The following is a 23,144-nucleotide window of genomic DNA, read 5'->3' as shown; positions in this document are numbered from 1 at the left end:
GGCACTTTATATTGTCAGGCAAAGACCCTACAGTAATACTGAGAAACTCCTAAGAATCAAACAAACCCTTATGCTAAAGCACTTGGTGACAGTGGGAAAGAAATACTCACTTTTAAAAGAAATAAACCTCCAGCAGACTCAAGGGTGGACAACAATCTGCCACGACCCTTTTAGGGGTGAGGAGAGGAAGACAGAACAAAAGATATGCTGTGAAAATGCACAGAGGGGTATAAACACATAGAAAACAAAAAAATTGGAGGAAGAAGAAACACTCTGGAAAGTTCCCAGCAGCCAAAGCCTAATGCAGCATAACTGAGTGAAGATTAAGGGTTACCTGATCCAGTTCTAACTATAAGCTATATCAAAAATCAAAGTTTTAAAACTAATCTTAAAAGTAGAGAGGCTTTTTGTCTCCTGAATCCAAAGAGTGAACTGAAAGCTGAAGGCTATGCCTCATATTCTACTTTTAAATGCCCTAGGAATCACAAAAAAAGCCAGTAGTCTGGGAGCAAAGTGCTCTATTGGGGTGATGTGATACAATGAGGTCTTTAAGATAAGATGGAGCCTGATTATTCAAGACCTTTTATACGAGGAGAAGGACTTTAAAATACATTCTGGATGCAATAGGGAGTCAGTGAAGACAAGACAATGTGGGTGAAATGACCTCTCTCTTTCCTGTCCCTGCAGCAGTTTTGATCAACTAAAGGCTTTTCAGGGAGTTTTCAGGGAGTTTTTCAGCACAGCCGGATAATAACGGATTACAGTAGTCCAGCCTAGCAGCAACAAATTCATGAACTAGTTTTTCCTTACTATGTTACTGGAGCCTAAGGTAATGCCATCCAGAACAAGTATCTGGTTAGACATGATATCTCCAAGTTTTTTAGGGCCAAGTGCAATAACCTTTGTTTCATCTGAATTTAAAAGCAGGAAATTTGAGGCCATTAGAGGTCTCTGAAACAGTTTAACTAATTAGTGTGTGTTTTCTGAGTTCATGGATAGATAAAGCTGGGTTACATCTGCATTGTAATTCCTTTGAATGACACTGCAGATAATCATTTAGAATGCAAACAGAACTGATCCTCACATAGAACCCTGTGGGACTCCATAATTACCTTTTGTGTGTGAATATACCCCTGTGGGTAAACTGCCCTATTTTCTGAAAACACTTTCCCGATGAGTTTATGAGCCCCGTCGCGCTCTTCAGATAATACTGAATAAAAAAACAAGTCCATACAGGTCTACTCAATTGTCAATTCTGCAGTACACACACAGGATTGAAACATTGTTTCCCCCACTTATGGTGTGCAACTACAAATTAAAAGATCTAATCAAGTCAAGAGCTATAACTGCTCTGAACCTCTATTGTGCTCCTGGTCGGGCTATTGCTTGGAACAGGAACAAGACAACTGCTATCTTTAGTATTACAAAATTCTCCCATTGATTTCTTTTTAGTAATAGTGTGCACTTCCTATACAAAAGCACAATTATACTTAAATATACTCAGCTACACTACTTTGTACCTCTAGAGAAGAACTATTGATTTCGTGAGGTTGACCAAGTTAAACTATCAAACTTCATTAAGGGCTCTGTCAGAAAGCCATTCATCAATCTATCCAATCAATACCTTTGATCAGCCGTGTTGCTCTAGCAGATTAAGTGGAAAAGAGCTGTGTTAATGTAAACTGGACAAACATCTGATAACATTTTATTCAGTGCTTTCTTAACTAGCAACTCTCTGTTTCATTCCGTTATTCAAATTTCCAACCACTGACTGACAATGGGAATGATAATACGTGAACACCTGAACACCTCTTCTTGTCTCTCGCTCTCTGTTTGCACAGCTGGACAATGTCATGAGGGAGTCAGGGCCAAGGACTGTGTGCAAGACCACATCGTCTGTCATCGTCACCTCCATATCCAGCCCGTCAATATTGCACAGTCCCCCAGGTTACCATGGCAACTTCAAATTGACCAAAAGTCACAGCCCAGTTGCCAAGGAGACCCTTGACATAGCCATGCTGGAGACAACAGCTTTACCATGAACAGCCAGAAAGGAGTGAAAGCGTGTGAAAGTGTGCGTATGTATGCTTCAGTATTTCTCCCCAATTGGGAACTTTTCTTACTAGCATGCTGTTTGCGGGTTATGATAACTGTGGACCCTAGCATTGTTTTTATGCATGCAGTGTACAAGTATGTGTGCGTGTGTGCCCAGTAAATTTATGCATGTGTTTGCACTCATTTGGATTTTTGTCATTTCTGACATATCATGGTGGCTGGAGATTGTTTACCTCAACTGTAAGTAAACTAGCCTTAAACACAAAATGTGAAAGGTGGAGTCGCACTCGGATCACACCTGACCTTTCTAGACATGCTTTCCGGTCATACTTTGTGAGATTTGCCATAAACGGAGATGTTCTTTCTGAATTATTTCAATTTCAAAGTGAAATGTGAATATTCTTTATCTTTACATACAGAAGTCGAATGGCTACTGATGTCATTACAACTGAAAGTTTTAAAAAATGTTGAGATTTTATTTTGTGCATAGCGTTTATGTTAATGCGTAGCTACGGAAAAGTGTCAGAATCCTACTTTTGAATTAAGAACCTATTCATGCAAATGAAAAGCATGTTTTCAAACCAATTCTACAATAAAATAGAATCAGAGTTCTTGTTTTTCTTTTACAGTGTTTGCCGATTAAAGAATGTACTCTAAATGATGTATCTAGTATAAATAATGGACCAGACATTTTGTATATTAAAACTGATTAAAATGACTGCTGATAATGTGGAAAAACTGGGCGCACTACTGATCTCACACGTTACCTATTTAAGTCACGTTAAAATTGTAGTGTTCAGCTCCTGCTCCATCTGTACCCACACAGTGTTTGCTGAAAAGCTCTACGTGTTGAAACCTGCTGAAATTTCAGAATGACAGAAACAAAGTACAAAACTTTAATGAAAAGTGTAAAAAAAGATATACAAAGGTCCTCCACAGTTAGGAATTCACCTATGAAGATTAAAGCATTTTTTGTGACTAATCAAAATCGAAAACCTCGCCCACACCCACCAATATTCCACTTCAAGGTTATCCCCCTTGAGCACCAATGGATGGCTTTGAGCACTTCTGCTATTTTTAGATTGCTCTATGCAATTTTTGTATGCCCACACTAACTAGTTAACCACTTCTATTGTTCAAATTAAATTTCACTTTGAACAACACAAGTTCACAAAAAGCCAAATCTGCTGAGTTAGGCCTCACGCCGAGAAACTGCTAACAACTGTTTGGCAACCAATGGAAGAGCAAAATAAGTAACCTGGCAAATACTTGCCAGGTTAGAGAATACCTACCTACTTTTCAACCAGTTAAGTGAAACTGGTTGAACAGAGATATATGGTACTGCAAGAAAACCTCCTAGGAACTGCTAGCAGTTTTAAGTCAAAGATGTAACTTTTGAAACGTGTTGATTTCAACAGTAAGGCACAGCTTTAACTTTGAAGATGAACATTCTTTGTTTCTCGTTTGCATTATAAGGTTCACTGCCACATGGTTGTTAGTTAGCAAGTGTTTGCAGGCAAATCAGCGCAAAGCAGCAACAAGGAGGTTTTTTTCAATCAAAACCCTCTTAACAATTTATTTCACCTAACAATTGCTAGCAACCACAAAGTCATTGGGGTAGTACAACCAAGTCTGAAAAGTTGAATGTGGCTTGTAGTGTAAAGTGCTTTGAGTGGTTAGTGAAACTTAAAAAGCACTATTTAAATGCCAACCTTCTCCACATGATAGCTAGTTTAGTTTTGCACAGAATTTGAGGTCTGCTGTCTCGAGGCCGTCAAAATTTGATTTCTGGGGACAGAATGTAGCAGGAGTGCTGGAACCCATCTGATTGCACACAAGGACATGGCCTTAGAAGGATTAAATTAGAAACCGATTAATTAAAAAACAAATTAAAATGCACCTGCTGGATTTGTACCACTGATTCCATCTTTATCTGACTTAACATTAAAAAACAAGTAACAAAACTTTTATTTGACATGTTTCTAGACTTGGCAATCAGACACACATATACACACATGTAACAGGACAGAAGAGAAGAGTAACTTTGTCATTGATTTTTCCATTCATGGTGACATCAAGCAATACAGATCATACTCAGCAGGTCACAAATGGGTTACAACAGAACAGCAGGTCACCCAACAACACAGTATGAGCGTGTTTGCACGTGTACTGGATGTCCTAGTGTATTTTGCATCACCCCAGATGCCATAATTTAACATATAGATGTATAGGTGACAGTTTGTGAAATCATTCTTTCCCCTAAACATGTTTAGTTCACTTTAGTTTAGTACCGTTATCTCACAAATACAACACTGTTTGTCCACCTCCATACGTGTCCAGTTCCTTTTGAGAGTCCTCAGGTTGCTGCATCATTGACTATGATTGTAAAAACCTTTTTCTTCATGCCTCAGCATAAAATCTAACTCTTTCTGTCAAATAATGTATTGCGGATTCAAATCTTAGCTAAAAATGCAAGACTTTTTAAAATCTGTTTTCATTATTGCTCATTTGTCTTGTAGTATCTGTTAATGAATGTATTAAAAAAAATACATATTTGAAATATTATGACATGAAAAATGTAAATATTATAAATATGTTGACTTTAAAATCTGCTTTGATGAAGTGAAGGTAAATTTGTTTTCTTTGTATAAAATGTTTTGTGTTGTTTTTATTTATTTTTCTAAATAAAAGATCTCGCTAAATTCTGGAAGGTTGGTTTTGTGATCTTTAAACTTAGTATGTCTTAACTCTTATAGTAAACCATATGCTCTTAAAAATTGCCATTACCAAGTGCTGAAGTGATTTTGTTCAGTTTGTTAAATCTCCAAGCGTCAGATGGTTTTATTCAGTTTTAAAAACTTGGTCTCAAAAGGCAAAACGTTTGTAAGATATTAAAGGTATTTCACATGCATTAATATGCCCATGTGCCCATGTTAGTCTTTTTTCAGTTTAATTTCAGTTGTCTTTAAACACATTACTTAAGTCAACATAAGATGACAATGATGATGATGGATACTTTATATATCATATATTTGTGAAATTCTTATGTTAAGTGAAATTAATGATTAAATGTGGGTTAAAAGAGTTCCGGAGATCTCCCTGTGGACAGTTACCAGAACAGGAAGTGGTGTAATAAAGGTGCTCTGTTGCCTGTCCACTAGGTGGTGCAGTGGGTGGTCAAGATTATGCATGATGGACAACAGTTTGTTCCGTGACCTCTTCTGCACCGCAGCTTCAAAAGTGTCCACTGTCCAGCCAATCACTGCTAATCCTGATCAGTTTATTAAGTCTGTTGGCATCATCAGCTCCAATGCTGTTCTCCCAGCAGATTGCAGCAAAGTAAACTGCACTCACCACAACAGACTGACAGAAAATCTCCATCATTTTCTGGACATATTGAAGGATCTCTGATTAGTAAACAGAGCCTGCTCATCCCGTCTGGTATACAGCCTCTGTGTTGTTCATTTTAACTCCACTTAAAGACTTAATTTTGTCCAGTTTGCCCAGAATTTCTTGTGTGTCGGATCTCTCAGGTGTCTCTTAATGGTGCCCTTCAATGTGTGTCTGTAAGCTGTTGTGCATAAGTGGTATGAGAAACAAACAGAACAAATGAGCTTCAATGACATCTTTGCTATGTGATCATGCTTGTTATTCATTGCAGGAAAGTAATTTCCGAAAAGTGTTCACACTCATGTGAGTGTGTGTTTCACACTCCTCTGAGACATTCTTAGTCAGTTTGTTTTTCATTGCTGACACATGCATAGGATTCATCACACTGTAGATAAGCCCTAATTATACAGTAACAAGTGTATTTACAGCTCATGCACATCAAGAAAATAATAGAATACATAAATGCGCACACATTTGCATGACAAACTAGCCAATCCCATTCACCCATTCCAAATACAAGAACGTTCTCCAGCGGCATTTAAGACACACTGCACAGCCAACAACACTTCACAACAGTATAAAAACACTTTTGGTGTAAAGTACTCTAAAAACACAATGAATAAAAATACATTTATAACAACAGCGGGCAGTGAGAACCCCTCCAGAAAAAAAGTGTGTGTTCAGGTCACTTTAATTTTTTTATATAAATGCTGCAAAAGCCAGTATATTGAGCTTTATTCTGAGATAAGTATACTTAAACTCTAGTGTCTCTTCCATGCCCATTGAGGACATCCATCCATCCATGCATGCATACTCTTCTGCTTGTCCTTATCAGGGTTGTGGGTGGTCTGGTGCCTATACCAGGTATAGGCACCAGACCGCCCGCCAGAGTTAGGCCCTCTGACCACCGTATACTGGTGGCAGTATAGGAATAAAAGATCGCTGACTGAAAACTCTTCCCTGGAACTGAATGTGAGCCCAAAACTTTCAGCTGTTTTCAAATATCTTATTTCTCTTTTTTGGACAGGTGTCTGGGATAGATTAAAACCAGGCGTGATTGTGCTCTAATTCTATCAGAGAGGCCCAGTATGTGACCACGCCACATACATGACTAAGAAATATGATTTAATCAAGTGGTGTCAAAAATGTTTGACAGATTTGTGCGAGTATCATCAAGGTGAATCCATAATCACTGCTGAGCACTGCCTCGAGGAGTAGATTGGCCAGGCTGGCTCAACTTCACTTATTGCTGTTTTTCCACACCACATGCACATGAAACCAGGTGTTTAGTCTCACACCACTGCAAAAACCCTGCCAGTTTGAAGGTGTGTGACTCAGAACTGATTCACAAAAATAATGGGATGTGGTATGTGAAATTAGAAAAACATGCAGTCTGTCACGACCTATTTAACAATGCCTACGTCTGTTGTTTGTGTTTGGTTGTGAATTAAATTGCTTTGTATCACACACACACAAACACACACACACAGAGAGTGTCGGCAACTTAATCAACTGGGTTGGTGTGTTGCTAGAAAATTGGCCTTTGGTAATTTGTTGTTTCCTCTCTCAAACAAAATGAAAGACTGAGAGCCTGAAAGGCAAATGACATCAGCCCACAGACACTGATTACAGACAATAGAGTGCAAGCGGCATGTACTCATAGCACTGAGAGAGAGAGAGCCAAAGAGAGGCAGAAAGAGAGAGAGAATGTGTTGCAGTAAGAGGGGTCTATATTGGCGATATGAATCGGCAGTGAAGCATTCTGGGGCTTCGTGTTACAGGCCTTATACGGGCCAGGGCCCCTGTGTCTCTGGCTCTCTCAGCTATTCTTAGGCTGTCTGTCCCTCACCCTCAGCAACCCTACAGGCAAGAAACTCTTCTCCACATTAATACTAATTTAAATGTTCATTTTTGCCACTTTGCATTTGAGTGTTATTGATATTTTTTGATTTCGGGGTAAGAAGTCAGACTTTACTGTTTTCTGCAGTAGCTCAGCCCGACTCTTCTGTGTGTGTACCTATCTGCACGTGTGTGTCTGTGTGCACAAACATATGCGTGTGTGTGTGTCTCCATTTGTGTATCTCAGTGGTTCCATAGCACCTGACCCACCCACCCCAGGGTGTTTGTCCTGAGAGCTGGGAGCAGAAGGGTTGTGAAGCCAGGGCCAAGGGAGGTAAGAGCAACCACCGAGGCACCGAGCGGGACAAAAGGATAGCAGGGGTAGGACGGAGAACAAGGGCACAGCACACAGGAGGGGAAACCGCGCAGCCAGCAGGAGTTGTTTGCAGGAGGAGTGTTGACATTTAGCCGAAGATGAGTACATACACAGTGACTCTGAATGGCCCTGCTCCGTGGGGCTTCAGACTACAGGGAGGAAAAGACTTCAACATGCCCCTCACCATCTCCAGGGTAAGGACAGAGCGACCCTCACAGATTTGTTGTGCAACATAAAGAGAAAGTAATGAGAAATGTGACACTAACGAGACAGCCTGTAATTAGCTTGGAAAGGGAAACCAAAACTTCAGACATCTCAGACTGTGTGCACTGATTGGCTGGCTTAAAGCAAATTGAATAATTCAGTGGTGATAAAACACAAAATACACAGTTCACAATACTGTAAGCAAATGATTAACACCCTCAAACAAAACCTCTGTAACCTTTCCCTGCTTGGATAACTTAGTAAGCATCTTTTTATTTATTTGTTGTTGTGTCAGCAGAAAACCAATCACACAGCACATTCTTCAACTGTTTAATAAAGTGCCCTTAAACCCTTAAATGTAACCTAAAAAGCCTAAAAATCTTTTATTACGCAGCGCAGATTAGATTATTTTTTCCTGCTCTGACTATATTTGACATCTAGCTTGTGTTTGTGTACGCGCATACTGTATATCTGTGTGAGCAGGTGTGGTTTGTGTGTGTGCTTTGGTTATGTAATGTTGCTGTAAGCAGTGATGGTAGGGAGCCTCCGATGTAACCTCCATGGAGACTTCGAGAACAGCAGCAGTGGAAAGATGGGAATAGTTTCACTGCTGCCTGACTTAACGCTGAGTGCTGCTGGCACACTTCAGCTAATTTTCAAGAATACCTACATTTCATCTTGATTAATCACTTTTTTCCTCATCCAAGTCATTAGTTAAGCAAGTGACTATTGAAGTTATTTTAACTGTCAAAACTGTTACTAAATTATTTAAAATAAAAGTTAAAAAAGTTTTATAAGAACTTATAACAAGCATAATTTTCTTAAAAAAAACAAAGCAAAATCTAAAATTCAAGTTAAAAGGAAGGAAAGACTATAACCACTTAGTGTTCAGCAGAGAGACTTTCTCCCTTTCTGATTCTCTGGCAGGCACCACTGGGGGTGTATTTACAGCATTCCCTTTAAATAGCTTTAGGGGAGAGGTGGATGGATGGTTGGGAATGGGACAGGAAAGCAGCGAGCATTGCGAGGAAGCTAACGGCAGCTTGTGTTACCTTTAGTAAGCTTTCTCGTGGTCAGTTTCAGTTTCCTCGTTTGGAGCTGCTCCTGTGGAGAAACAGATGGGCAGGGGGTCGATTTAGGAAATAACAGAGAAAAGTAGGAATGAGGTGGATGCTTGCCTGAGAGTAATCTCTGCTCCCCTCCCACCTCGAGCCCTTCATTCCTCAGGCCTGATTGATGCTCAGCTGGTAATCAGGCTCTGTTATATTGATCCAGACATCTGTTACTTCATTGTCTTCTGATCCCCGTCTTAGGCAGGCGAGGGGAGCTTTGATCTGTGTCCAGGGTAAGATTGTATCATTGGATTTGTTCAGGTTACCTGTGATTGGTCCTGACAAGTTAACATAAAACACTGCAGCTTGACATGTCAGCTCAGGGTGACATTACAGTTTGACGTAACACTGCAGAGGTTTGGATTTCGGACTTTTGCCAAGAACTAATAAAAGGAAAGAGGAATGAAGACATTGGATTTCCTTACTTCTTGTTATCCAAGCCAAAGCACTTGCCACTAAGAGTGATATTTATTTATATATCTATTGTTATTAATTAAATATATTGATGTTAAAATGTTCTCATTGTGCTTGCCATAGCTGAAATTGTTTTAAAAACTTGACTCTCTCAGAGTTTCACCCACACCACTCTGGTCTATGTGCATGCTCTCTTGAGACTGACATATTTCTAAAGGAGTGAAAACATCTCTCACCATGAAAGCATCTCTCGTTAGTGCATGTGGAAAAAATAACCTAACAATAGCAACATTATGCCTAATATTTGTCCAGCTAATTGATTCAGTGCAGTCTGGCATGCTGTATAAAACCTGCAAGTAACATTTTTTTCCACATGAATTATTCATCGTTCATTTTAAAGACTCTTATTTTGAAGGATGAACGTGTTATATCTAAGGAAAACATGCGTGATGAATTGTTTGGGTGGTGTCGTGCGCTTCGCTGAACTGAGGCAGCAGAAATATTACTTCTCCTTCACCTTGCTTTTCTGGCCTCTTGCACACACGCACACACAAAGACTGAAATGGAAACACTAAAGCAGACAAAGCAGACGTAAAGAGGAAATAAAGACATGACAACAGTGTGAAAAGACACAGCAGACCAATGATAATGTGATCAAATCTTGGGGGAAAAAATGCTTTGTAGTGAGTTTGTAGAGGCTATGATTAAAATAAACAGAAAAAAAGAACAATCAAAGAAGTTTTGCATGAATGTCAGTAGTAGGTGTGTGTGTGTGTGTGTGTGTGTGTGTGTGTGTGTGTGTGTGTGTGTGTGTGTGTGTGTGTGTGTTTGAGAGATAGAGAGGGGGCTCACAGGGGTCAATCACTGGCATCAGGAGCATCGCTTATTTTCAACTCTTTAACGAGTTGCCTGTAAGCCTAGACCCAATACTGTATAACCCAGACCGCTGAGCTCACTTAAACCTCCTCTCTGTGTAGTTTAACAGCTAAAACGAGGCTTTGTTGCACAGCTAGAAGTAGGAATACTGCGTTGAAGGTCATACATGAAGGATAACTGAAAGTGACAAAGAAAAGTGATGTAATGCTTTACATAATCTGAAGAATAAAATCTTTTTTCTTGTCATTCAAATTCAAGAAAATCTTCCCATCCCTCTGTTAAGGACCTTCTTCTCTTTCTCTCTTGTTCTGTGTTCTCTAACCGACATGAGACATGTCAATGAAATAAGTTCAGTGTCAGGAATAAAAGTATTCTGCACGCTTTGTGGCTCTGAAATGTTGCTGCTTTTATTTCACTGTTTTTTCTCTGCTGTTGACACTCATTAGACTCGTAGATAACAGTTGGTTACGCTCTGTCAGTTAACATAACTCATCTCCAGAGCTGAAGGATTACTTTAGTTTGCTTCATCGGCTTTTCTCTCCACTAACTTTAAGGCTTATTTACTGTGCCGCTACACACACACAGCATTAATAACTGAGTGAAAAGAGCAGCTACAGTGGAAGCGGAAGTAACACGTCGGCTGGGCGGTTTAAGGCCAACATTAGCAGGCAGATGAACAAACTGTTTGAATCGTATCTTGTGTTTGTAACTTTCTTAAATGCAGGTCAATTTGTACTAAGTGTAACTGCATATGTTTGTCAGTTTTCTGAGGAAGGTGTATCAGTGGCTCTAGCGTGACCTGCTCTGCTGACCCTTTCCTTAGATAACTCCGGGCAGCAAGGCAGCGGGAGGCAGCTTGACCCAGGGTGACATCATCTCAGCTATTGATGGGGTCAGCACCGAGGGGATGACGCACCTGGAGGCCCAGAACAAGATCAAGTCTGCCACCATCAAACTCAACCTCTCAATGCAGAAGTAAACAAGCAGCACACTTATATCTTAACACCCACCCCCACAAACTAAAGTAGGTGATGAAGAAGAAACTTTTAAGGGACTTGAGTTGGATTTGCCTTGTCAATTTGGGCGTTTAAGGAGGAGGACAAAGTGATGAAAGTGATACTTCAGAAAATTAAGGTTCCACTTCACACTTGAGTAAACTAACAGATCCGGGATTGGCTCTGTAACTAGCTGTGATTCCGCGAAATCCCTCTATGTACACACTCAGTTCAAATCAGTTTAATTTTATGAGAGTCTCTTCAATCCGCCTACACAGTTTCCATTTAGACTAAAGGTGAGCACATGAGATTTTTCCAACTTCTAGTTATGCATATGAAAAACTGGCTGATTCTGCAGCTCTAACACCAAAAAAGTGACATGAGGAAAACACATCTGACGTTTTCTCCCTGAACAGAATTTTTTATTTTTTTGCTGTATAATCTACAGATCAAGACGCCCGGCCCCAGTTCCCACGGCAACTCCAAGGATGGACTCACCTATGCCAGTCATCCCTCACCAGAAGGTATAAACACAGCCGCTCTATCATAAAAAAACATACCTAAATGACACACGCAGACCTACTGAATATCATATATGTTGTCTGTTAAATCCTGTGTGTTGGTAAATGTGTTCCGTATCCTCGTCTTATACGTGTTTGTAAGAATATGATTAACTATTTTATAATGGTGCCATCAGGCAGTGACCTGCTGCCCTCTAGTGTAAAATATTCACAGTGCAACTGAAGGGGAATCACTACAGGGAGGTCAGAGGTCAGCAAAAGAAAAGCAAAACACCAACAGAACAACTGCTAAACAAGCTGCTAGCTTTGGTTTAATTTAAAAGATTCATTTTTCATCTCTATATATCCATCTATCTTGACATTCTCCCATTTTTAAGGCATTACAAGAGGAACATTTTGCAGGAGAAGTTCAAAAGAAGGATCAAGAGTCTTGTGGAATCCTCCTGGACAAAAAACCCTGCAAAAGAAATCTCTTCCCAGCTTCAAGATCTCCACCAAGCCAACGGGGGCAGTACAATTCCCCAATAGGCCTTTACTCCCCCGAAACTCTCAGAGATATGATTGATATGCAGGGCAAAATAGGCGAGGGATCAGCATCGGCCAGAAGAGTTTCATCGCTGGGGTAGGTTAGCACACTTTAACCACCGGTTAAATAATACGGAGAGAAGAAGATAACTAATCTGGGGGGGGGGAGCCAAACAGAGCTCACCCAAGGAATGAAGCCACACCTCCCTCATTTAACCAAAGATTAACAGAAAATATACTCAGAACTTTCCACTGCTATTCCAGTACGCATAACCTCTCACACGTGGCACTATTTTAGGAGCGTGCATACAAATGCACCTGGCCTGCATCCAGGTAACAGAACGGGAGGAGGGCAGGATCATTTGAGGATATTTGGAGCCTCTTTACTAAAGGTCACATTCCCTCAGTACTACATTTAAATATCTCAGAACAAAAACTGACTCTTCAAGATGAAAACATAAAGCCAGTGAAATGATGCTGCCATCAGCAACATCGTCACCAAAGAAGTCTTTTTGCTGTTTCGGCTCCCCAAGTTGGTTTTTTGAAGATTTTATCATCTGGGGAATGCATCCCTCTTACTGCACACATGGGAATGAAAGCCCACAACAAAGGTTTTATTCTTGTTTGAAGCAGAGACATGCTGTTTTTGTGAGTGTCGCTGATGCGAAGGTAAAAGCTCTGCAGGTATAGCAAAAACAAACCCGCTGTACAGGTGCTGACTTACGGTTCTCTGAGCTCATTCAAAAAACCAAAAAACAAAAGGTGTCAGATTCTGTTTGTTTTTTTATTCAATAGATCTAAATAATTAGGTATTAATTTTGTTGTTTTTTGTTGCTTTTTTATCTTTGTTTTCGCCTTCTGGCTATCTGTGTGTTTAGATTCAGAAAACAAACCAATAACATTTATTTTGATTAAACAATTCTAAGGGAAAAATGCAGAAACATTCATTAAAAATTAAAGTCAGAATTTGTAAAACTGTTTTGGTTTTTCACCCCTAAAATAGCAACAATGTTTTTCAGTGGATCACATATTTAATAACCTGTAACTGACTAATCTTTTCTGCTGTATTGTGCTGTTATCACTGAATTATTCAGCGTAATAGTGGCCATTTATTTCAGCATTGTGCTTTTCTCTTTCTAAATTTATCAGTTTTGAGAATATAACTGTAGGGCCCCACTATAGTAAATTTTAGAGTTGATATTCATGTAATGAAAGACGTCCTTATAGAGGGTGATTTTCAGCTCCACAGAAAACCAAGGGATTGACTCAAAATTAGTTCCAACGTCGAGGGAAAATGCCACTATAATAATAATTTTACTTCTGTGTTCACAGTGCATTATTGGGCTACATAATATATTTTTTGGACAAAACATAATATAACACATTCTGCACATTCTTATATATACTTTCTAAACAGATACCAGAAAAACAGCACTTTCTTCAACTCATATTTCCACCTAACAAAGCTCAGGTTGGCTCCATTTCTTTCTTATTCTTCTTTTTTGGTGTCCGTAAAGTCATATTCATGTTGCATATTTGATCTGGAAGTTCCCATACCTGGAGTCTGGTGGGAGTTGAATTATGGCCGCTGTTGAGCGGTCTCTTCTCAGAAGGATGGCATGTGTTTGCGTGAAGTCTCAGTCATGGAATACGTGTAGAGTTTAATTAAGGGTGTAACGTGTTTGGCCTCTGACATATCACAGCCACGTATCAGTCTCCCCCTAATCTGTTTCCCCTCTGCTGAGCCCTTACAGTAACAGCCAATGGGAAGTCAGGTGTCAGAAAAACGTGCTCCATGCATAGCACAGGATGATGACGGCAGCGTCATGCCAGCAGCCCCACCTCACTGAGTACATGCGGACACACACACACACACTCGGAGAGGACGAGCAGCTGTTGTACGCAGTTATGGAATGTTCCGCTCTGGTTACACACCATCATCCTGAATCCCCTGAAGGCCAAACCTGAGAAAGGACACCCCGTCTATAGGGAGATGCCTCATACGTGATATGTTTCACTTTACTGTATCCTGAACACATCCATGTACTGTAGAGACAAACATTTATGTGTCTCACCACTGTGGAATTGAACACATTTACACTGACAATATGAAGTTGGCAATGATTCCTCGCATAAGAGGAAGTCAGTCTCTCTGAAGATTGAAATCATTCAGGCTTAAAATCTCACACGATATTGGTTATGCTGCACTATGTGTAGCTCATTAAAACTATCAGGCACTCTGTTTGTCCTCTCAGTTTATTTTGAAAACAGCAACAGAACTCACAAATACTCACAAACTCAAAGCACATTCAAACTGACCTCTGCAGTAGGTGAAAATTTAATAAAACTATATAACTGTGTCTGGGATAGACCCCAGTCTATTAGCGGTTTATAAGCTAGATGCATGGATGGATGGACAGACCGAACTATTGCCATATCATTAGCCTTGTCTTGTGCCCATATTAAAAATGAAACAACACTGAAAACCACCATTTGTTCCAAGTAACCCTGAGAATAAGAGTGAAATGGATGCAGATTTATGAAGGTGAATTTGTGTGAAACTTTACAAACTCCTGTTTTAGCAGGTTTTAAGAGCCCAGAGTGTAACCTTTTATACATGAGACAGATTCTTGGCAAAAGCTAAAGTGAAACCAACATAAATATTTCCATATGCAGGGTTAGAAATCTGCAGTAACTTGTCTGTGCCAGCCTGTGTTCATCTATCTGTAATGTCTGCTGTTCTGACATAAGTTGAGCGGGTGGTTTGCGTTCTGTTTTGTGTGGTTGTGTATATTTTTGTCTGTTCTGCGCTAAATGTGTCTACATCCCTGTCGTCCTGTGTCATGTGACTGAAACACTTCTGCTCCTGTCAGTCACTCCTGAGGTTTCAGGGGTAGCAGGGAAATATCCCAGTGATGAGAAAAAGGCTGCTATTTTGACCAGTACATGGGATTACACATGAGCACTGTAGCCGGATGGTTTCCTGCAACGCACATAGAGCTATTGTTATCCACAAAAAATACTTGTAGTGATTCACCACATTCCCCCCTTTTGTCTATTTGTCTCTCTTTGTGTGTCGGTTCCTCTGGTGTGTTACAGGTTATTGCAAACACAGCTGCAAAGTCAGTACCTTAATTTATTTTTACAGCATTTCATGTGCATGAAGTGAAGCGCAGCAGTATTAGCAATTTTCGATCATCCACTCGTAACTTTGGTGTGAGGTTGTGGGATTTGTGTGTTTGTGGTTGAACTAAAGCTTCCTTGTAGCTGTTGGGCTGCACTGAGCGTGGCGTTCACAAGCTAAAAATTCAAGTCATGTTAAAATCATCTGGTCCCCAGAAGTGGAAAATGGCAGACTACCACATTACTTTGGTGACTTTGGCCAGAATCTCTACTTTTCTCCATGTCACAAGAAATGACTGTGCATCGTTCTTCACTTTGTTTATCTGACAGCTCTGTTGCCATTTACTTTATCATAAAAATGTAACATGCCTGCCAAGATTACATTGTAGCCAAGAGACGAGTTCCAACGTTACTTACATTTTGAGACAAAGAAACCAAAACAGACTGTAAATTTTAGCGCTGACACAATTTTATTTCTCCCTTAAATAATTATTTCATTTTCATTTCATTTCATTAAGTTTATTGATCCCAAAGGAAATTGTTTAAGGCTGCCAGCATTCCAGCATCAGCACTGAACTCATAATGTACTGAGACATTTACCTGCATTTCCACTTCTGCTGGTCCTTTTAATCAGTTTTACTGTGTGTGAAATTCATAACAGATATGTTATGTATTTGCAGTACTATGCCTATATCAGTATAACTGAGTGCATCATTTTAAACATGCCAGTGATGACCTGTCAGTTTGGCCTGCTGGGTGCCTGAAACATTAGCATGTTTGGTTTTCTTTGGACTTGTTTGTTTGTCAAGTAAAAGCTAAGAGTTTAGAAATGTTCAAGAGATGATGTCAAAGACCTTTTAGTTTCTGTTGACATGCTGTGTCCCAATTCCACAAATATTAGAAATATTAATTCACTGGTATTAAATATTTATCCAGTAGGATCTGAACATTTGCCGCACATAGTACACGAATAATGCTGTGTTTAGTTCCCCTCTAAAGTTGGGTGTTGTAGCTTGGAACAACGTGATTCCCGATTTGAGCATTTTCAACTTGGAAAATCAAGAAACACTATTTTATTTATTTATTTATTTTTTTGCTCCTTAGGTAAAGCCTGTCATGTGTGACAAGCACTTAAAAGCCACCGCAGCCCATAATCGATAGAGCCCGGTCAGTGATCTGTCTGTGGCTTATTTATTAGCAAGTCACAAATATGCAACAATACAGATGAAAAGTTTTACTGTTTACATTCGCTGCTGCCATCTAGAATAGTTTCAGTCGAGATGGTGGGGTTGCTCCAACTTTCCAAGTTTGAAATCCGATTTTAAGGCAGAGTTCCAGGTGAAAGTTCCATTTCTGAACTTGGAAATTCTGACTTCAGCTGGATTGCACTGTAAGAAGTTAGCATATGACATATGCAGCAGCTAATGTCCCTTCCAAACAGTGACAGCAGGATGCAATGCTCCCTGTGTCAACTAGATTATTTTAAAATATACTTCATTGTGGCTTCAGCATTAAAAGTGAAAGAGCTGTTAGGTTGTCTCTATGTCTATGGGCACTTAAATACTGTTAATAAATTGTGAACTTTTAAGTGATGTTTGTAGACAATCCCAAACTTTGATGGTGTAAGTCAACATATGTGGCATGGTGGTGCAGTGGTTAGCACTGCTTCCCCACAGCAAGAAGATCTGGGGCTCGAATCCAGTCTGGAATCACACATTTTTCCATGTTTTGGATCTGGGACACAGCTACAGTACAGAGTGGTGAATATTTGCTAACCACTACAGCGGTACAACAGCCCCCCCTTTCTGCCGATTGCATGACTACACCTTGACCTTGCCTTTTCGTTCCCCTCATATCCCCGTCTGTTAACGCCTCATGTTTAAACCCTTCACCCCACACCTGAAACCTTCTTCTTTTACCCACTGACCTTTCACCCTTTCCACCTGCTCTGACAGTGTGGAGTACACCCCCAGCTTCAACCCCATTGCTTTGAAAGACTCAGCCCTGTCCACCCACAAGCCCATTGAAGTGAAGGGTCCAGGAGGAAAAGCCACTATCGTTCACGCTCAGTACAACACACCAATCAGCATGTACTCACAGGACGCCATCATGGACGCTATCGCAGGGCAGTCACAGGCAAAGGGACACGACAGGTGAGGACACACAACTAAACCAATCCCGCCCCCAGGTGTTTTATACCTCTTTTGCACTCACCATTTGATGACATCACACTGACTGAACAAAGCCACGTGTTTAGAAATTAAAGGGTCAGTTACTCAAATGACAAAAATCCCCATATTCATTCACTCAATCTTCACTTGCTGGTTATATTAAGGCACTAAAATCTACTTTGATTGTCAGATTGGTTTAAAATATGCCTCTGTGTGTAAATGACACACCAAAAAGTAGTTTGCAAGTCAACTTGTGAGTTATGAATGAGAATCCCATTTTACTGTTGCCATAACGCAGTAGGTCACAGCATCACTGCCACTATGAGATGCCAATGTGTCTGATAAAACAGCAGTGGTTGATGAAACTGACCTTTTAACTTTTGCCTGAAAAGCTCCAAATAAGGTGGAGCTTCTGAGCATACGTTAAGCCTACGCTGCTACAAATAGGGTGTCTATAGTGGTGTAGTGTATGCCCGGGCTTTTCCTTGTTGTCTATGTCCATGCCGAGTACTCCTCCGTGCCTTCACCCACTTTCCTCTGCTCATTCCATCCAACCAACCAACCACACCCGCGCTGTCCTCCACCCATCTCTCCCCATCCTTCCTTCCTGGTTGTGACATGAAGTGAAGAGGCAGGCTCCCCCTTGGCGTAAGTACAGCAGAGCTGCTTTTCCGTCTCGCCTCTCCTCATCCGTGCGTCTCCTCTCGTCTCACGACTTCATAATAGCTTGCGCATTGTGCCATGTGTCTCATAAACTAATGCCCGACTGAAAAATGTCTGAAAATCCTCCAGCCTCCTGTATACAGAATTTATGTTTTTATGTGTTTGTCTGAAACATCACATCAAAGTGTTTGATGCACACTAACCATGAGGTTGTCATGGTTACGTGTGAGGAAGTACCGTGGGTACTTTGGCCTTAGTGTGAGAGTGCAAGTCGAGTTTAGAGTCATACTCTGAAAAAAGGAGCCAGTATCATCACAGCTTCGGGAACCTGATGGGATTTCATCTGATGCAGTTTTATGGCATGGGAATGTTCTGAGTATCACAGGTTTTTAAAACATCTACTGCCCGGACCCGCACTGAATCACTTACTAACTGCTGTGTACATGCTCCTGAGTATTTACTGTCATGAAGACTACAAGACAGTAAATACAGGCACTTAAGGTAAAACTATAGATCAACAGAACAGAATTGAATATGATGGATTAACACATAAACTATAAAAATGTAATAATTAACCTTAATGTAAAAAATGCCCATGATTGTATAAAATTCAATATTTAGTGGGTTTTCAGTGGGTGTTAATACTGCAGATTTCAGCAGGTCTTTCCAGTTTCAGGTCTGTTACACACTGAGATTAGAGACTTTCAAGAACTCCTAAAAAGCAAAGAATTATAGACACATACAAATATGCATACAGTGCTGTGAAAACGTCTTTGCCCCCTTCCAGATATCTTCATCTTTTTCATATTTGTCAGACTAAAATGTTTTAGATAATCACAGAAATTTTAATGCTAGACAAAGATAACATGAAATGATGCAAAACCCTTGGCAGAAAGAACTGCAATCAAGTTTTTTTTGATAACTTTGAAGGTTTTTTTTGTATTATTATTAGCATGAATAGCCTGTTTAAGATCATGCCAAAGTTTTTCAGGTCACTGCAACCTTGATTTGGGTTTTTTGTGCCATTCAGAGATGGACTTGCTGGTGTTTTTCGGATCATTGTTCTGCTGCAGCCCAAGTCCGTTTGAGCTTAAGGGTCCAAATTGACGGCCAGATATTCTCCTTTAGGATTTTTCATAGAGAACAGAGTTCATGGTTCCATCAGTTGCAGCAAGTCGTCCAGGTCCTGAAGCAGCAAATCAGCCCCAGACTATCACACTACCACCACTGTGCTTGACTGTTGACATGATTTTCTTTTTATGAAATGCTGTAATGGAACTTAAATCTTGCAAAAACTTTACGTTTTGGCTCATCAGACCATATATTGTTTTCCCAAATGTCTTGGGCATCATTAAGATGTTTTTTTTAACAAATGTGCAGAAAGCTTTTGTGTTCTTTTTTTGTCACCTGTTATTTTCTCCTTGGAAGTCTCCCATGGATGCCATTTTTTTTCCAGTCTCTTTTTTGTTGTTGTTGAACCATGAACACTGACCTGAACTGTGACACGTGAGGCTTGCAGTTCTTTAGATGTTGTTCTGGGTTCTTCTATGACCCCTTGGATGAGTCATCATTCACTCTTGTTGTACGTTTGGCAGGCAAAAGTTTCACAACTTTACCACTAATTGATGATTTAACAAAGGGCAATTAGTTTTTCACACAGGGCCTGGTAGGTTTGGATATATAACTGTATTTTGTATTTATTTGGGTTTTGTCTAGTATTAAAATTTGTTTAATAATTTGAAATATGTCAAAACTAAATGTAAAAACTAAGAAATTAGGAAGGATGCAAATAATTCTTCACAACACTGAATTAAAAGAGTGATGCTTTAGGCAATTTTACTTTTTGTTCCAATATTTGTTTTTGGTGTACAAATATTCTACTACTCTAATATCGTTAGGTGGTAGTGTATCATGGGCACTTAATACATGATCTAGTTTCAGCTTTTAAAGGTTGGGCCTTAACATCCATCATTGTTCCGATGACGTCTAACTGAACTCTTTGTCCTGCAGTGGTGTTCTGCCCATCAAGGAGCCTGTGGTAGATTGTGCATCTCCAGTGTACCAGGCAGTGATCAGGCCAGGAGAGCCCCTGGACATGACTGACTGGGCTCGCCGCGCTGCCAACCTGCAGTCTAAAAGCTTCAGGATTCTGGCCCACATCACTGGCACCGAATTCCGTCAGTACACTGACTCCACCTTATCTTCTTGTCCTTTCATCCTTTATGATTTCATACCCTCTCCCTGAATGTGCCCGATACTTCTCCTTCCAAATCCTCAATTAGTTATCATCTCATTGAGAGATCTTACTAAATGCTCTTGTTTATGTCTGTCAATGCAGTGCAAGACCCAGATGAGGAAGCCCTGCAGAAGTCAAGGTAAGAGTGGTCTTTTAATGGTGCGTGACCAGTCTACTGACAGTTGGAGACATTAGAGAGGTTCAGATACTTTAGCAAAATTGAAAAATTACATCAACTGGCATCAGCTACCTTGTCTTAAAGAAAAATGCATAGAAAGCTAAGCTGAACTGAAGTGGATACTTCAACTTTAATTAAAAGGGTTTAAGAAAGGTATTGCATTAACTGTTTATTGCAGCCATTTTTATACATAGCAATCCACTTTCATATGCTCAAAAGTAACTGGACAAACCAACATAACTTTTAATGGAAGGATTGTTTCTAATGCTTGGATCCCTGCTTGAAACCCTGCTCTGCCAGGCCTTTACTGCAGCCAGCTTTCCTTCTGCTTTAAGGGTCTCTTTGACTTAACTTTTATATCTAATAACCTATTTTGACACTAGAACATCATCTTTTGAATTTTGCCTCAGCTAATTATTCATTTGCACTGTCAGATTAGTTTTGCAGCACTTGGTTGAATCTGAGCAGAGAGCTCAGCTGCTTCTATTAGGAACGTATCAGCAATAAATACTAGTAAACCAGCTCCACTGGCTGGCAGCTATATACGCCCATGCTTCAGTACGCTGGCATGCTTTAGATCATGACTTGCTCTTTTCCTTCTTCATACTCTTCTCCTTCCATCATTTTTGTGCAAGTTAATCTTGTACGTCTTGAGAGTTGTTTTTTGACAACCTCTAAAGAAACACTTTACTATCATCAGTTTATTTCAGAAAGGAGAGACACCAAGATACAGAATACAATTAATCTATTTGACGATTAGACTCTGATGACTCCCAGTGATAGGAATTAGGATAGGACCCCCTGGAGTCTAAGCCTCCATCTTCATCTTCATCGTCACCGGTGTTTAAATGAAGCTCTGAGTGACAAGAGTGGGACAGAGTGCAGGCTGATTGGCTCAGAGAAAGTGGGCAAGAAGATGATTGGACTAGAGCAAGGATGTTGCCATTGAGTTTGATAGCATGGAAACCTGACAGTGATCGAAACAATATCCTCCTGAGACCCAGCCTATTCATTTTTGTCCTCTGTAATGGACATTTGTTTTTAATCTGTATCCTTTGACTTATTTGAGCGACCCTACTAAGTCTCAATGTGCTCAATAGAGGACATTCTGGCATTTCCAGTGATATCTCATGTTTGGGTGGTCTCTTTTACCTCCAAAGAGGAAGGAAATCACGAAAACAGAAAAATACTTTTTTCCTCAGTTCTCTGGAATCCACTTGGAAAAGTGGTGCACTATGTTTAAAACTGGCTTTTTCTTCTGTAATACACTTTGATTATGTACAGATGAAAAATTATAAAGAAGTGTGTCACTCTCCAAATATGCATGCACCTAACCGTAAACTAAAAAGTGTTATTTATTTAATTTCTTTCCCCACGCACACACATATTGTTTTCCCTACCATCAGAGAGAAGTTTGAGTCGGAGGTCAAAGGGCCCCGCTTTGCCAAGCTGAAGAACTGGCATCATGGACTGTCTGCACAGATCCTTAATGTCCAGGAATAAAGAGGAGAAGGTGAAAACAAAGGGAAAGAGAAAGAGAGAGAGGGGGGAGGAGGAGAACATGTAAAGGACGACATGGACAAAAGGAGGAAAAAGAGATAAATTATGGAGAGAGATAAGGAGCAAGAGGAGGAGCAAAGTGCTCGGGAATGTGACATAGTATTGTAGCCCAGATTAGTTTGATGAAAGATACTAAATGTTAGTGTAAGAATGCTAAATGTTAAATGTCAAATATATCTGTCAGCTGCTAAAACCTGATCTAGCATTTGGGTTTTTCTTTCCTTGTTTCCTTTTTGTTTGGGTTCTGTCTCTCTTATGTGAAAGGGAAATTGTACAAAAAATGAAGTATTCAAGTGAAAATGCAGAAATTATGTTTCTTTTATGCACCAGTACGTAAACAAACATATGAATTTTAACACTATGTGCATGTTTGTGAGGCAGCACACATAGAGATGTATCTAAATGCACCAATACAGTATGTAAAAAAACAAATGCACTGATATGAATGTGAATAAATGTTTTCTTAAAACAATACGGCTGAATGAACTGCTGTAAACCGCTGGAAACATGGTGTGGTGCTATGATTGAGACGTTCATCAATCGTGTTTCCTGTCATTTCTGTTCCTGATGGAAAAGCAGAAGCAGTCTTTGACTTTGCAAACCAGGATAAAAACTAAACCAAAAACAAAAGAGCATCTAACAGCTTTTGACAGGATAATAAGATGATTGTTTATTTGCTTGTGGCACCGCTGGCACTGGCACAGCTGTGATAACAGGGCTGACAAAGCCTTAGATATGAACACAGCATGTGGAGCCACAATCTTCAGCTTTTATTTTAAGGCAACGCCATTAAACTTTTTCTTATTTTCTAACATTCACTTCTCAAAACAAATTAATAAAACACTGAAAACATATCAGATCTCAATGGAAAAATGGAAAAAATGGTGCTCAGTAGTTTGTATGGCC

General features: G+C 39.9%; 2 protein-coding genes across 7 annotated transcripts in view; both read left to right on the top strand.

The window, feature by feature from the left end:
• LOC146568723 (melanopsin-A-like) overlaps positions 1-4,761 on the top strand; it is a 31,900-nt gene extending 27,139 nt beyond the window's left edge. Inside the window, exon 11 of the mRNA XM_085284956.1 lies at positions 1,842-4,761. Within this exon, the coding sequence (XP_085141082.1) occupies positions 1,842-2,042 (201 nt within the window). The 3' untranslated portion in view covers positions 2,043-4,761. The remainder of the gene's footprint in view (positions 1-1,841) is intronic.
• A 2,426-nt stretch (positions 4,762-7,187) lies between these two features.
• On the top strand, positions 7,188-22,710 carry ldb3b (LIM domain binding 3b). Of its 6 annotated transcripts, none has more exons than XM_085284952.1 (10): positions 7,188-7,311; positions 7,532-7,854; positions 11,090-11,241; positions 11,710-11,785; positions 15,407-15,429; positions 17,386-17,583; positions 18,226-18,249; positions 20,275-20,441; positions 20,603-20,639; positions 22,085-22,710. In XM_085284952.1, the coding sequence occupies exons 2-10, from the start codon at positions 7,759-7,761 to the stop codon at positions 22,179-22,181; spliced, it is 870 nt and encodes a 289-aa protein (XP_085141078.1). In that variant the 5' UTR covers positions 7,188-7,311; positions 7,532-7,758; the 3' UTR covers positions 22,182-22,710. The 6 variants fall into 6 exon arrangements, with proteins under 6 accessions (XP_085141078.1, XP_085141075.1, XP_085141081.1 ...); XM_085284949.1 differs by lacking the exon at positions 15,407-15,429 and adding an exon at positions 12,160-12,404; XM_085284950.1 differs by lacking the exon at positions 15,407-15,429 and adding an exon at positions 12,160-12,404 and having other exon boundaries at positions 7,289-7,401.
• The last annotated feature ends 434 nt before the right edge of the window (positions 22,711-23,144 follow it).

Source organism: Mchenga conophoros, linkage group LG8, assembly GCF_057382185.1.
Source record: "Mchenga conophoros isolate Kocher_MC1m ecotype Shallow Benthic linkage group LG8, M_conophoros_male_GT1.1, whole genome shotgun sequence".
Taxonomy (NCBI): Eukaryota; Metazoa; Chordata; class Actinopteri; order Cichliformes; family Cichlidae; genus Mchenga; species Mchenga conophoros.
The sequence above is the reverse complement of the archived record's forward strand: the minus strand, read 5'-3'. Positions and strand labels throughout refer to the sequence as shown.

Bases quoted from the DNA above. Each gene is read 5' to 3' on its own strand.
- ldb3b (XM_085284949.1), top strand. From the start codon at position 7,759: ATGAGTACATACACAGTGACTCTGAATGGCCCTGCTCCGTGGGGCTTC. The intron at 17,584-18,225 runs GTGAGGACACAC...TGTGACATGAAG, and splicing joins CAGGCAAAGGGACACGACAG to TGAAGAGGCAGGCTCCCCCT. The intron at 20,442-20,602 runs GTCAGTACACTG...CTGTCAATGCAG, and splicing joins CATCACTGGCACCGAATTCC to TGCAAGACCCAGATGAGGAA.